This window comes from Mus musculus, chromosome 7 (genome assembly GCF_000001635.26).
Source record: "Mus musculus strain C57BL/6J chromosome 7, GRCm38.p6 C57BL/6J".
Taxonomy (NCBI): Eukaryota; Metazoa; Chordata; class Mammalia; order Rodentia; family Muridae; genus Mus; species Mus musculus.
Window position 1 is genome coordinate 18,950,622 of NC_000073.6, and position 15,353 is coordinate 18,965,974.

At 51.7% G+C, this 15,353-nt stretch overlaps 1 protein-coding gene and 1 long non-coding RNA gene across 2 annotated transcripts in view; one reads left to right on the top strand and one right to left on the bottom strand.

Moving 5' to 3' along the window:
* Nova2 (NOVA alternative splicing regulator 2) overlaps window positions 1-14,698 on the top strand; it is a 39,432-nt gene extending 24,734 nt beyond the window's left edge. Inside the window, exon 4 of the mRNA NM_001029877.3 lies at window positions 6,915-14,698. Coding sequence (NP_001025048.2) covers window positions 6,915-7,997 — 1,083 coding nt within the window. The 3' untranslated portion in view covers window positions 7,998-14,698. The remainder of the gene's footprint in view (window positions 1-6,914) is intronic.
* Window positions 4,401-6,917, bottom strand: Gm38952. Its single transcript, XR_881864.3, has 2 exons — window positions 6,196-6,917; window positions 4,401-6,072 (listed from the first exon to the last, which is right to left on the bottom strand). It is a non-coding gene; the product is annotated as a predicted gene, 38952 (long non-coding RNA).
* Window positions 14,699-15,353: the final 655 nt, after the last annotated feature.

A 15,353-nucleotide genomic window follows, 5' to 3' on the forward strand; every position in this document is an offset into this window, starting at 1 on the left:
CAGCTGGGAACTGACAGTGGGTTTCTGTAAAGCTGGTGAGGTTCTGTGAGAGTTGTGATTCTTTCGGCAAATGCCTGCAAGTGGTTGATATTCGAAAATCAGCTCTAATAGTCTAGAAAGGGCTCCACACTGCTGGTAGTGGGCTGGATTCAGAAGAACTGGAGACCAAGACTGGCACCCTCCCATTCATCCATCCTTCCGGAGGTGCCCTACCTCCTTTCCTTTTCACTCTTATCTCTCAAAGCAACCTGCCTCCTACTTCCTGTGTTCACCGGAAGTGATTTCACTGACAGCCCAACCCCTCCAGAATTTTAGAAGCAGACTTTTTATCTCCCTCCTCCCTAATACCCATTATGGGGATAGAGATAAGTGTTTTGCGTGGAGAAAGAGAGGCTGGTCCCCATTTTATCCAACCCTGTCTAGAAAGGATGGAGAAGGGAAGGCTGCTTCTCGGTTGCCTTAGTTACCAGAAAGCAGTGGTGTAAGGGGGCGTGGCAGAGAACGGACCAATGGCTTCCCGAGCCTCTTTGGTTGCCATGACAATGTTGCGCCTGGGACAGGTGGGCTCTTAGGGAAAGTCCCTGGATTTGGCGGTCTTGGGTTTTTTGGTTTGGTTAGGGTTTTTGGTTTGTTTTGTTGTTGAGGTCCCGATCCACTGGAGGTTGCGGGGAGAGAGGAACGCAGGGATGGTTACAAGCTCTTCCGGTTCCCTATTCACTCCCAAATATATATGAGCTCTGGACACAAAGGAGAAAAGTCCTGTGCGGGCTAGCAGGGCGTCTAAAAGAGCCAGACTAGAAAGCAAAGGCTTGGTACTAAGCTGAGAATCTTAAGCCCTGGCATTGAGGAGACCATAAACCTGAATTCCCCCAAACTTTTGGGGACACGATGGGTGGAGAGCCCTGGAGGAACGCGTTCCATATAACTGCTCCCCACCAAAAAACCGGTACAGCTTTGAGGCTTGGTGCGCGCGGCTGCTGTCCTTGGTGCTGAAGAGGCTGTGCTCCTAGAGCCCAGCCAGGCCTCTCCAAAATGCCTGCACACCCATCGGGCGTAGATTCCACGCAGGTCAGAGAGACTGTACGTGGCCCCTTCCCTCCGCTTTGGTGTGACCACAAAGGAGTGAGGGTTCATAGAATGTGGACGTTGCGTGGGAAATGGGGTCAGTACCATTTAGGCCCTACACCCAGAACCAGGATCTATTATTCTTTATCTTATCATTCCAAGGCTTCATTCAAAAAAGTGAGAGTGTGTGGCAGGAGGCCCTAGCTGTGGAGTCACATTTCAGCTGGATCTTCTGCTCTTTCTTCCTACCTTTTGGCCTTGAGCAGTGACAAGATTGTGATTGCTCGTTGCCTGGTTTTTCTCATTTGTAAATATATCTCATGGTATAGATTCGTGGATGGTGGTTAGTTCAGTAGTGTTTGCAAAAAGTATTTAGCTTGGATGCCTAGTGCATAGACAGTTCAAACACGCACCGGGCATAGTGGTATATTGTAATCCAGCATGGGGTGTTGGAGGCAGGAGGATGGAGAACATTTCAGGCTATCCTGGACTACATAGCAAGACTCTTCTCTCCCCCTCAGAAACACAATGTCCGCTGTTCTGGATTTTGGTTTTGAGACAGGGTCTGTACTATATCCAAAACTGGCCTTGAAGTCACAGTGATCCACCTGCCACAGGCTTCTGTGTGCTGGGATTAAAGGCATGAGCTATCATATGTGGCTTTCTTTCCCTTTTTTTTTCCTTTGGCACGCACATGCATGTGTGCATATGTGTGCGTGTACGCTTGTATATATGAATGAGGGTTTGTATGTGTACAGGTGCACAGCATGTGTGCACAGGTATATATGGGGATGTTCAAGGATAATGCCAGGTGTCTTCCTCGGTCTTTCTCCACTTTATTTGTAGAGGTGGGGTCTTTTGCTGAATTGGCCAATCTAACTAGCCACCTTGCCCTGAGGATGCCCAGTCTCTGCCTCCTCAGTGCTGTGATTACTCACGGTGCCCACACCTGCCTGGCTTTTGCCAAGATGCTAGCAATTCAACCTGTCCTTGGTACTTTAATTAAATGAGTCATTTCGCAAACCTTTTTTATTTTTTTCTCTCTCTTATCTTTGGACCTAGGGCATTTTTGTTTGGGGGGGGGGGGTTGGAGTTAAGGTTGGCCTCAGATTCATGAGGTAGCCAGTGCTAACACTACCCATCTCCTAAGTGCTGAGATTACAGATCTGCAGCCCCATATCCTGTCTATGAGGCGCTGGAAATCTGTCCCAGAGCTTTGTGCATGCTAAGCTCAAAATCAACCCATTGATATGCTACCTCAGACAAGCTCCAGCGTTTTCTCCCACTACCAAGGGTTTCAAGGATGACGTCAACCTTAGAGCAGTAAGTGTCTTAACCCATTGAGCCTCCTCATTGGCTATTACAGGACTTGTCTTTAAAAAAAAAAAAGATTTATTTTTATTTTATGTGAGAACACTGTCGCTGTCTTCAGACACACCAGAAGAGGGCATCAGATCCCACTTCAGATGGTTGTGAGCCACCATGTGGTTGCTGGGAATTAAACTCAGGACCTCTGGAAGAGCAGTCAGTGCTCTTAACCGCTGAGCCATCTCTCCAACCCCTACAGGACTTATCTTAATCCGGACGGCCATCCACTTTTCTTCTTTGGATTTGCTGTGTTTAGGCATGTTTGCCTCCTTTTCTTTTTTTTCTTAAGGTACAGCATCGACATCCAAATGTTTTCAAGATGTAGGCAGTAAGGGCAGTGGCTCTCTGAAGGACCAGTATTTTAACACAGACAGGACAGCCCTTGATCAGCCTCATCCAATTCTTCTCCTAGGGAGCACAAACTGTTTCCACATCTTGCAGGCATCTCAACAAAAGAAGCTATAGCCCTCTGGAAGCTGTTGGCTTTCGAAGGTGGATCCCGTTCTTAGTTTATTCTTTTTATTTTATTCTATTTTGTTTGACACAAGGTCTCGCTCTGTAGCCCAGGCTGACCTGGAATCCTCCACGTAGCTCCAGGTGGCCTCAATCCCAAGGCTACCCTCCTGTCTTAGCTCTGAAAGCCCTAGGTTACAGGCATGAGCCACTGTGCTACCTGCTATACAAAAACTTTAGAAAATTCCTGGCAAGTGCTGGCTGCCACCGCCAGGCTGACTGTCCTTGATAGTTCTGCTTTGGAATTTTCCATGAGCTTATAAATCCCCAAGGCAGACAATGGAGTTCCTCTGGCCTCTCAACTGCTTCCAGGGCTGTGCTCTGCGACTCCAAGGTTCTAGGCACATAAGCTACACACCTGTAATCCCATCACCTGGAAGGCTGAGGCAGGAGAATCTCAAGTAGTAAGACCCCTATAGTCCCAGCACTCAGGCAGCAGAGGCAGGCAGATTTCTGAGGCCAGCCTGGTCTACAAAGTGAGGGCCAGGACAGCCAGGGTTACACAGAGAAACCCTGTCTCGAAAAACAAAGCTCAAATCGGTTCTTCTGTGAGCATAGATTGTTATTTTGAGATCTGGCTCCTCTCCTTTTTAAATATCCTTTCTCACATTTATTTACTTGTATGTATGCACGCATATACCATGGCCAAAGGTAGCAGTCAGGGAACAACTTAAGGTATCGGTTTTCTTCCTACCACGTGGGTTATGGAGATCTAACTCGGGCTTGGGCTTTCAGGCTTCGTTCCTGTGGATGCATCTCATCTCATCGGCCCAGGTTTGACTGTGGTCACTGCCCTTCCACTGTGACCCACAGTAAATGAAAAACCTTATAAAAGGTTCAAATATGTTTTTAAATGACTTACTGGTTTCACTCAGGTTTTGCTCAGGATTCTATTTCTGGGATAAAACATTGACCAAAAACAATTTAGGGAAGAAAGGGTTTACCTGGCATCAGAGAAAGCCAAGGCATGAATTTGACAGGAGAAATTAAAGCAGAAACCATGGTTCCAGCTGATGATAAGATGTAACCATAGGAATATGGATCGCACTAACCATGACACGTAGAAATATGGTTTGCACAGTGACAATTTACTCACATCTGCAGTTAGCCAGGGCTGCTGACCCATGCCTGTAATTCCTGTTACTCGGGAGTCTCAGCGCCATCTACATAGCGTGTTGTCCAAATTAGGGAGACACTACCTTGTAAGAGTAAAGAGGAAGGCTAGGGGTGTAGCTCAGTGGGAGAGCATCCGCCTAGCATGCGTGAAGCCCTGGCTAGAGTGCCCACTACCAGGCAAATCAGGGACATGTGCAGCCCAGAGGCTTTAGTGTGTGCACAGAATTTATTTTAAACACAGAGTATCGCTATTGTAGACCAGGCTGGCCGTGAACTCTTAGAGATCCACATTCCTCCGCCTCCCAAGTCCTGGCATTATAAACACGTGTGTCATCATGCCCAGTTACAATGATTTATTTTTTATTTACTTATTTATTTACATCCAAAATGCCACCTCCTCTCTGGGGCTCCCCCCTCAGAGTCTCTACCCCCATCCTCCATCCCCTTTTCCTCTGAGAGGGTCCCCCCCCCTCAGGTATCCCCGACCTTGTTGCATCAAGTCTCGGCAAGATTAGGCACATCCTCTCCCACTGAGGCCAAACAAGGCAGCCCTGTTGGGGAATGGATTCCATGGGCAGGCTACATTGGGGACCCACATGGAGACTGAACTACATATGTGCTAGGGCCTCAGTCCAGCCCGTGTATGCTGTTTGCTTGGTAGCTCAGTCTCTGACAGCTCCCAGAGGTCCAAGTTATTTTTCTGTTTGTTTGTTTCTTTCTTTTTTTAAATTTTTATTTGTGCTCATTAAGTTTTGTTTCATTTTATTTTCTTTTGAGATGAGGTTTCACTATGTAGCCCAGGCTACCCTTGAACTCATGAGCCAACCACTGAAGTTCCTGAATGTTAGGATTACAGTCATCTGCCATCCCTGGCTTCCAAAAGAAATCCTTCAAAACATTTTTCTACACTCATCAGGGGAAAAAGTGTGTGTGCTTGTACTGGCGTTGGTTCTCTTCTTCCACCATGTGGGTCCCAGGGGTGGCTCAGCTCCTTAGGCTCAGTGACAAATCCACTGCCCCTCCAAAGAAACCTTGATCCCCTTAGCCGTTGCCCCCAATCCCTTCCCCAGCTAATTCCTCTCCTTCTCCCTAAGCCATCACTAGTCTGTGTCTACAGATTTTCCTGTTCTGGACACTTTAGAAATGCTTACGTCGTAGAATATAAAATCAAGCAGGGTGTGGTGGTGTAAACCTGCAATCCCAGAACTCAGGAAGTGGAGGCAGGAGGATCAGAAATCCTTAGCGACATAGTGAGTTCCAGGACAGCCTGGACTATATGAAACCACGCCTTTTCAAACAAAACAAACCTAAAGGGCTGGACAGATGGCTGAACAGTTAAGAGCAGTGGCTGCTCTTCTAGAGGACCCAGGTTTGATTCCCGGCACCCACATGGCTATTCACAGTCATCTGTGACAACAGTCCTAGGGGATCTGATGCCGCCTTCTGACCTCTGCAGGCACCAGGGCATGCACATGGTACTCATATATACATGAAAGCAAAATACCCACACACATAAAATATCAATATTTTTTAAAGTAGAAGATTCTGTGGCCAGCCAGAGCTACCATTGAATTCTAGGATATTTCTACTATTCCTGCTAGCAGTCACCCCAAGTCCTATCTCCCATCTCTGGCAGCCACTAATCTACTTTTCCTTTGATGTGAGGTGAGAAGCATGCGAAGGCCATAGCAGAAAAAGTGGTACCCCCCCCTCCCCCCATTGCTCTCCGTTTCACTGACTTTAGGATGTCTTACCAAAGCCAGCAGCTCAGAGGCTAGGACGACTGTCCAGAAAGCTCCTGGGGTCTGTCAGTCGGCCTCAGTGCTAGGATTACAGCACATATAGCTATGTCTGGCTTTTTACGTAAGTGCTGGAAATTCAAACATAGCTCCTTCGGCCCAGACAGTTGGCTCTTCAGAGCTCGTCTCTGTTCTGAAGGACTTGGGTTCAGTTCCTGGCACCCGCCTGGCATCTATCAGCTGCCTCCAACTCCAGTTCGATATCCCAGTACTAGAAAGTAATGATGTTATCACAGTTCACACCCAGACTCCACAAAGCAATAAAGCTATGGTCCAGAGTGATTCCCCAGACTATTTTTGGTTTGGAGCTTTTTTTAAAAAAATTAAGTCTTACAGTGTAGGCCAGGCTAGCTCAGAACTCATTGTGTTGTGCAGTCTGGTCTTGAACTTACAATCTTCCAGCCTCAGCCTGAAGCCAGCCTGGGCTGAGAGAGGGGAGAAATGGAAGGAAAGAGGAGGAGAGAGAATTGTGTAAAGTAAGATTTGGAGTTTTGAGAGAGGTACTGGGAGGTGGGGGACTCAGAGCCAGAGCTCACACAGGCAGAAGTTGGGAGGAATGGTGCAGGCTTGGGACAGTCACAAGATGGGCTTCCAGTAAGCAGACAGGCCATTATTCATAAACCGTAGAGACATTTCAGGTCCCAGAGATAAGGGCCAGGTTTTCTGAGGGACTGTTCCTGACAAAGTTTTCCCTGAGACAGGGTCTTGCTTATGTATATGTATATTGTTATATATGTGTGTGTGTATAAATATATACATACATACAGAGAGAGAGAGAGAGAGAGAGAGAGAGAGCGAGCTCAGGCTGACCTCAAATTTGACATCCTTCTGCATGTAGCACACCACGCCCCGCCAAGTATTTCCAAATTTTCTTTTAGGAACTAGTAAGGCTGTCATGGCGTTCATCAGAGTACCGCAGTGGGCCTGCTGATGGACCCTAGAGGAAAGACAAAACAAAAAACAAACAAACAAAAAACCCGCAGAAGTGATTTGAGACGGCTGCGCGCCCCGTTCTCCCCCGCGCAGACTCTGTCTCTTTCTCCCCCCACGCAGGCCAAGCTCATCGTCCCCAACAGCACGGCAGGACTGATCATCGGTAAGGGAGGAGCGACCGTGAAGGCGGTGATGGAACAGTCCGGCGCGTGGGTGCAGCTGTCGCAGAAGCCCGAGGGCATCAACCTGCAAGAGCGCGTGGTGACCGTGAGCGGCGAGCCGGAGCAGGTGCACAAGGCCGTGAGCGCCATCGTGCAGAAGGTACAGGAAGACCCGCAGAGCAGCAGCTGCCTCAACATCAGCTACGCCAACGTGGCGGGGCCCGTGGCCAACTCCAACCCCACCGGCTCGCCCTACGCCAGCCCGGCCGACGTGCTCCCCGCCGCGGCCGCCGCCTCTGCCGCCGCCGCCTCGGGTCTGCTAGGCCCCGCGGGGCTGGCGGGCGTGGGCGCCTTCCCCGCCGCGCTGCCCGCCTTCTCGGGCACCGACCTGCTGGCCATCAGCACGGCGCTCAACACGTTGGCCAGCTACGGCTACAACACCAACTCGCTCAGCCTGGGCCTCAACTCGGCCGCCGCCTCCGGCGTCCTGGCCGCCGTAGCCGCAGGCGCCAACCCCGCCGCCGCCGCAGCAGCCAACCTCCTGGCGTCCTACGCGGGGGACGCCGGGGCGGGGCCGGGGGCGGGGGCAGCACCGCCACCGCCACCGCCCCCCGGAGCGCTGGGTTCCTTCGCTCTGGCCGCGGCTGCCAATGGCTACCTCGGTGCGGGCGCGGGGGGCGCGGCTGGAGCGGGGGGCGCGCCCCTGGTGGCCGCCGCGGCTGCGGCCGGGGCTGCCGGCGGCTTCCTGACGGCCGAGAAGCTGGCGGCCGAGAGCGCCAAGGAGCTGGTGGAGATCGCGGTGCCCGAGAACCTGGTGGGGGCCATCCTGGGCAAAGGGGGCAAGACGCTGGTGGAGTACCAGGAGCTGACGGGCGCGCGCATCCAGATCTCCAAGAAGGGCGAGTTCCTGCCCGGCACGCGGAACCGGCGGGTCACCATCACGGGCAGCCCCGCGGCCACGCAAGCCGCTCAATACCTCATCAGCCAGCGGGTCACCTACGAGCAGGGGGTGAGGGCTTCAAACCCACAGAAAGTGGGATGAGGCCTGTGGTGTGCGTCCCCACCCCCTCCCGCTCCTCTTCCCTCCTCTTCCCCCTCTTCCCCAACTCCCGCCAGACTTCAGCTTGGTGTGACTCCTGCTTGGCTTGGAATGGGGCTGGGGTAGGCCTGGCTGCACCCTCCCTTCTGGTAGTCATAGGCAGGATTGAGTGACGACTGAGGAGGGGGCTTTTGAGCCCCCTCCCCAGCCTTGAATTGACCCCCTCCTTCCTCCCTCCCTGTGCTTGACTGGGCCTGACCCACCTCTCCCGGGGTCCAGGTCTATGTGATATCTGTATATATTGCATTTTGTTGATTTTAATAGAAAACAAAGCGTTATTTTCTCTTTCTTTCCCTCCTTTTTTTTCTTTTTAACTTTTTCTCCTTCTTCTTCTTCTTTTTTTTTTTTTTGATAAGGACCCCCCCTCCTTTATAAGATTTTTGTTGTTGTTGTTAACATATGGGAGGAGGGGAGGGAGCCTTCAGGTCACCTGGAATGAGGTGCCTCTCCCAAACACAACATCCTGCCTCTCTGATTGCAGTTCCAGAACCTGGGGAAGAGACCCAAGTAGGAGTAGAGGTAGCCACCCAGGAGTCAGAGCTGAAGTGAGGGGTTTCAAACATAGACACTCACCCCGGTCCGAGCCCCCAGGATCCCCACATTTCCTCAGCTCCTCTCTCCCCCTGCAGTATTCCCTGGAATGGAAGTGTAACTTTCTCCGTTGAGCAGAGCTATTCCTGCTGGGAATGACTCCAGCTCTGGGATGCTGCAGGTCCTGTGAGCCACACTATTGTGCGAGGCCCAGGAGCAGCTGGCTGTAACATCTTAGGGCTCTTCCTAGAGGAACGAGGGTCCGTGTTGTGATGTCACTGAATCAAGTATTTACCGGGTGCTTCCAGTAACTCCCTATGATGTCATAGGAAGGATTTCCTCAGAGGCTACTTCCGGTACTGGTTAGAGAAAATCATTTCCTGTGAGGTCCCAACAAAAGGCCTCAAAGGTCGCTTCTGTAGATGGCAGAGGCATGTACTTCCTGTGGAATCTCGAGGTCACTTCCTGTGGCATCATAGGGATGAAGCATGCGCTTCCGGTGTTGGACAGTGGCCAGTCCCTAAGATTCCCCCTCCTCCCTCTACACTCCTCTTTGGTGGGTGTTGGCCCTGGGTGAGGGGGAATCCTTAGGAAGAATGGGACTTGGGTTTAACATGGAAGATTGTAAGGGGGAAAAAAAATCCTGTCAGGGTTATCTCTGTCCAGACACGCTATCTGTGAACTTGCCTTGACAGGCACGAATGGGAGACGAAGCTAGTGAAAATGAATGATTGCTAAAGATCCCCCCTTCCCCACCCCTGCCTTTTGTGTGCATGCCTGTGTCTACGTGGTTTCATTTCATTGATGGATGAGCCAAATGTATGGTGGCTCTGTCAGGCCAGTGTGATCTGGTGTAGAGTTCAGTGAGCCTTGCAAAGTTTAGGGTATCTCGGGCTGAAATGCCTTGCGCAGTCTGCCGAATTTGAAGCTTGGCGGCTTCCAGGGAGCTGGTGTATGTTGACGATCTTGATTGGTCAGAAATGTTCCAGTGTGCTCAGCCTTATTAGACTCAGAGGAGCTAGGAGATTCTCTGGAAGTACGACAAACCAGGCTACCCTGGGAGTTGTCTTGGGAGTGGCTCACTTGGCATGGTGGCTCTGGTCAGCTCTGAAGAGTCAGGGCCTGAAAAACCTATAGACTAGGATTGCTGAGACATCCCCCTGTCCCCTAACATCGCCCCCTCTCTGTTGGAGAGCACCTTCAATTTCCTCCAACCCCAAGCAGGGTCCTCAGAGCCCTGTCTCCATCATCAGCATCTCTGGGGGAGGGACACCCCATGCCCACTCCCTCCTCCATCCATTCCTAGGTCTTCCAGACCCTGCTCTTCTCCATGGCTTTGGGGATATCTGGCCTCCTTGTTTCTATCCCTACAAAGGAGCTGGGAGGAGAGAGACCACCCAGATGATGCCTACTACAGCCTTCAAGCCTGGGAGGCCCCCCCTACCCCGTGCTAGAGAGCCACCCCAAAATCAAAATGTGAAAATCCCTAGAAAGCAATAGCCTTCGAGGTACCTCGCACTGACTCCCCCTCCCCCAGCCCTTCCACAGGAATGGGAGGCTATGGCTTGAGCACTGGGGTGACTTTTTTCCATGTCCTCATCTCCCCAGTGAGGGGCAGGCCCCATTTCCTTGACACACCCCCATCTCCCACCTCCTATCGCTGCTGCCCCTTTATCCCTAATCTCCACCCTGAGCCCAGATGGAGATTTTAGTGCCAAAACAATTCTTGATACCACTTTGTACATATCTTCTACAGTTGGGGCTGCTGAGATTGGAGGTGGGGGCCGGCCCACAGGGCCATTGCTCCCCTCCACCTCTTAAATGACCTTACAGTATTTCATGTAGCTCCACCTGCATGTGGGTAGTAAAGTATCTAGCTGGAATCCCCCCCCCCCCGCGCGCGCGCGCCCGTAAAACCCTCAGGCTCCATGAGGAGGGGAAGGAATAGGGGTGAAGCAATGTCCAGGATGGGTAGGTGGGATAAAGACACTCTATTTGTAAATCATCTGTGCCCTCTCTTGGACAGCCTGCTTTCCATAAGCCCATTGGCTGGAGTCTGGGTCCATTCCCTGTGTGACATGCCCGTGTTCTCAGGGATCCATTCCCCCACCAGCCAGGGCTATCTGAAAAGTAGTTTGCTAGCTTAGTAAGCTGGTCCACTCACCATGTTGGTGAGTGAGGAGTGGCACACCTCCCCACCCGCATTGTACCCTGGGAAATTCCATCATCTTCCCTATCCCTTGAAAATCCCTTCTGAAATCCAACCTCAGTCTTTCTGTACTGTAGTTGGTCCAGAAGGGATACATAATGCAGGTCAGGGATGAGAATTACTTTTAAAATAATAGTAATAACAAAGCTCATTCCCCGCCCCTTCTGCCTGTTAGCCAATCAGATCGCAAAGGATCTGACCGGCCTCCTTGCATCCCACTCTTCAGCACCAGTAGGTGCTTAGTAAGATAGTTAAGTGTTGCCTGCATTGAACTGTCTCATCTGCCCTCCTGCTTCCGATACCCCTGCCCCCAGCATTCTCCTCTGCCTCCCTAAGGCCCACTGGGTTTTCCTCTTGTGGTTGCCCCTCCCCCACGGTTCTCTGTCCTGTCTCTACCTTTGTCTGTATTCTTCTCCTCCTGAATTCTCGACTCTCATTTCCCCTTTAAAAGCAAAAAGTGCCAAACTTCCTCGGAACTGAGCCGATCTGGGGTGGGGGGATGAGGATCTTAGATGGAGGGAGGAAACCACCTCTCTTAGAGGGGGGGGGGCCTTAAGAGGCAAAGAAAACACTTTAGGATGCTGAGCTAAATTGGATCCCCTTCCTCGTTCCTCTCACCCTGAGTTTTTTCTTAGAATCTTTATAAGAAAAAAAGAAAAAGAAAAAAAAAACATTTTCAACTAACCCCTACTTTTTTGGATTCCTCTCCCCCAAATTCCACCAGCCAAGGAGAACCCCCTTTGCCTTTCTCTGGGCAAATCCATTGAAACTGGGGATGGAGAGAAAGACTCCACCCTCTTTTGCTAGCCCAACGGGGTGGCTGCTGGGGAAGGACCTCAAAGCATGACAAGAGGGGTTCGAAAGTGCCAAATTTCACCTTCTTCATCCTGTCTTGGGCAGGGCTCTGAGCCAGCCTGCCCGGTCATCAGCTTTGCCCTCTCCCAGCCATCTCTCCGTGGGCGGGAAAATTTTGCCGCAATAATTAGCAGGGCAGGGATCGGAAGGCAGGGATTTTGCAGTCTCTGTCTGTACTGGACTTGGAGGTGGGAATTATGGGAGCGTGGCAAGAGTCTTTAAAATGGTTGGGGACCTATACTCGGAATATTACGGTACCACTTGTTTTCCCACGGTATTTTTTTTTTTTTCCTCTCTCCACTCTTGACCAACCAAATCCCTTGGAATATCGGACCTCCGTTCCCACCTCAGTTCTGTTTCTTCAGCCCGCCCCTGTGGCCAACACCATCCTTATTACTTTATGGCTAGCTGGTCTCCAGCTATTTGAAAAAGGAGAGGAGGTTCTCCCTTGCATGGACTCTTGCTGTTTCGAGCCTAACAGGTTAATTTGCAAAAGCGTTCACCAGAGCAGCGGTGAAGGTGGCAATCTAGGCGTCCAGGATGCTCCACTAGGTTGTACACCTGTCGGACAGCCAGACAGGCCTTCTGCCCAGGGCATCAGCCCCAAGCGCCATCCGGAATTGAGGCCGGCGTCGTCAAAACCTGAACTGGTTGTCACCATGGGGGAGCACAGAACCGCAATACCCAGGTCGGGGGGCAGAGAAGCCTGGTTTACGCTTTGTGGAGTGTGGACACCGAGCCTTGCGGTCCGAGCCCTCTCTCCACCACAGTCAGCGGTCTCGATGCCCCAGCTGGTGTGTCCGTTCCATCGGGTCCCCACGGCTATCATCGGAGGCATAGACAACCTCCCGCTTAGTGGCAGGAGGGAGGGAAAGTCTCTGGAGGGTGGTGGTGGTGAAGACTGCTGGTTTTTAACCCCTTCTCAGACAGTCTAGGACACTGGTCTCCTTAGAATTAATATAGGGAGACCCTCCTCCTTCCTCCCTTCCCCCCACCCCCTCCCACCCCCCACAAAACCACCAACCTCTCATCTTCTAAGTGACTCCATCACCACCGGCCACCACGGGAACCTGCGGCCTCATTGCTCCAGCCCGCCCCACTCGACCGTCAGACTCGCTCCATCGAACTCTTTTAATTAACCCTTTCTGTGTTCATCCCACGGAAAACCTGTGTGTCTGGCAGGGAAGCCAGGGGGGTGGATGCTAAGGGCAGTTGCTACCTTCCCTCCATCTCCTCCCAGCGCCCATGCCTCCCCATGCCATGCCCCAATCCTTATCCCTCACCCCTTAGGATCCGCCTCCCCTGGGGGCACAGGGATCTTCTAGAAATACCTTTGCAGTTTGGCTTTGCAAAGGCCGGCCTAGGGGGCGTGGCCTCCCCATCGGAGCGCTCACTCTGACTGTCCTCCCCGTTGCCCCCACCCACTCCCCACGCCTTCATTGTAAATAGTCACTTTTGTACTTGGTTTGAGCCAGGCGACGTGGGGAGTGTCTCTCTCTTTCTCTCTCTCTCTCTCTCTCTCTCTCTCTCTCTCTCTCTCTCTCTCTCTCTTATTTGTGTTGGCATCTCAACTCCTGGAGGCATGGTCCACATCCCGGTTCGATTTGGGAGAAACCCAAGGTGTGCCCCGCCAAAATGTTAAGGATCTCGAGAGAACAGTATTAACTCGGACAGCTGGCTGGGGTGCACAGGTCCTCCGACCGGGAGGAGGGAGAGAAAGCCTTTGTTCTTGAGATCCTGTGAAATGGGTTCGTTCTCCGAGCTTTCTGAAGAACCTTGGTGGAGCTGAGAATTGAATCTCTCCTCTGCTTCCTCTGTTGGAGGCTGGCTCAAAAAGAATGGCTTTGGGATGGGGCAGTCTTTGGAGAATTGACTGCTGAATTCTTCCTGGGACCTGAAGCTAACCTCTGGTAGGCTTGTTTTCTTGCAAAGAGGTAGTCAGATGAACATCCCTCTCCAACCGTTAGAGGAAAGGTCCAAGCCCCGCGGCTGGCCCTGCCTGCTGCCACTCTGCCGCATTATAGTTTGCGGGTGGGACGGGCAGTGAAGTGGCCATGCCTCCAGTTTCTCCATTCAAACCCCTCTTAACTGATTTCCTTCCATCCTCTTTGACCAGCGCCGCCGCCCACTTCCTCTCTGCCACCTCCAGAAGCTCTTGGCTGGGGTCACCGCACTCTCTTCCCTATCCCCCCATCGCCATGCCTGGGCCATGCCCACATCTCCCACCCACTCACCCACCCCCCAGTGTCCGTTGTGTGACCTAGTGCACCATGTATTAGCTTCCATGGACCCCCCCCCCCACCTACCCACTCCCCGCTCCCACCACACCCCTCCCCCACCCCTTCTCCCTCGGCGACTTCACCTTTTTTTGCCGCGATAAACGTCATCTCAGCATCTGTGTCTAATGTTGTCTTTTTTGCTTGGCATCACACACGCCTTCTTAACCCATCCCCTTCCCTCTCCCTCCTCCCTGACACCTCCACCCTCATCCTCAACTCTTTTCCCCTTTGTCCCCCATCCCCCACCCAGGGCTCTGGGCATTTAAGGGAGGGGGGACCTTTAAGGATGGTCTCAGAGGAGGGAGGGGTGTGTTCTCTGATTTGGGTGAACAAATGAGAGTAAGCATGGCCAAAGAAAGTAAGTGTTTCAAGGCTGAACTTGTCCATCCAATATCCAGTCCTGGGAACCATGGTCACCAGCAGCCACACATACACAGAACCCACAGACAGCTCCTGGACACCCGTGTCCACTGGGAGCAGCTCCTCGACTCCAGTAGCACCAGAATAGCCCGGGGCCAGGTGCTTGGAGCGATGCAAGACCCCACCTCAGACCCCTGAGATTTTGCCCATCTGAGCCACCAACCTTGCCAACTGTAGAATGAAAAGGTTTTTTTTTTAAATGTTATTTCTACATCAATTGTTTATGCTTGAATTTAATACATCATTCACTTTTTAAAGGGTTTATTAAGCACCTATGTGTAAGGCACTGTTCTAAGTGCCAAAGTTAGAAAATGAACTAAACAGACCCAAACATGTCTGCCTTCAGGGAATGTGTGTTCTACTGGAATCCAAATTCTTTCTTAACCTAAAGCCTGGCACACAATACACACACACACACAGAACACATCTGGGGGCTTCAGGCCATCAGCCAGAGGGGTAAGTCTGGCAAACACAGAACCAGTTCCCAACCCCTGAACAGCATTTGCGTGGGAAACTCTGGCTTGAGAAAATCCAAGATGGCACCAGGCGTGGCGGCGCAGGTTTGTCATCACATCACAGGAAGAGAAAGGGAAGTGGATTGATTAGCAAGAGCTGGAAGTCAGCTTGGGGATTCCTGAGGGCTGGTGGCCAACCTGAGCCGTAGCTAATGAGTTCCCAGCCAGGCTGAGTTACATAGCAAGACCCTGTCTCAAAAAAGCTAAAGAGAAAGAAGAAAATAAACCCAAGATAGGGTCTGGTTGCTATCGCAAGCAAGCCTCCATGGGCATGGGGTAGCCACAGCCAATTCCCAACATGCACTGCTCCTTTGTGTTAACTGCCTCTCCCCCTGGATGGGTTGAAGGATGCAGCCCCTGAGAAAATGCTTAACAAAAATGACCTGCATTTTAGAAGTTAACCATGATGCTGGAAACCTGACATGGAGACAGATTGTTGGAAGTGTGTAGGCTGCGTGTTCTACAGGGAGTGAAGAAGGGGGATACGGCC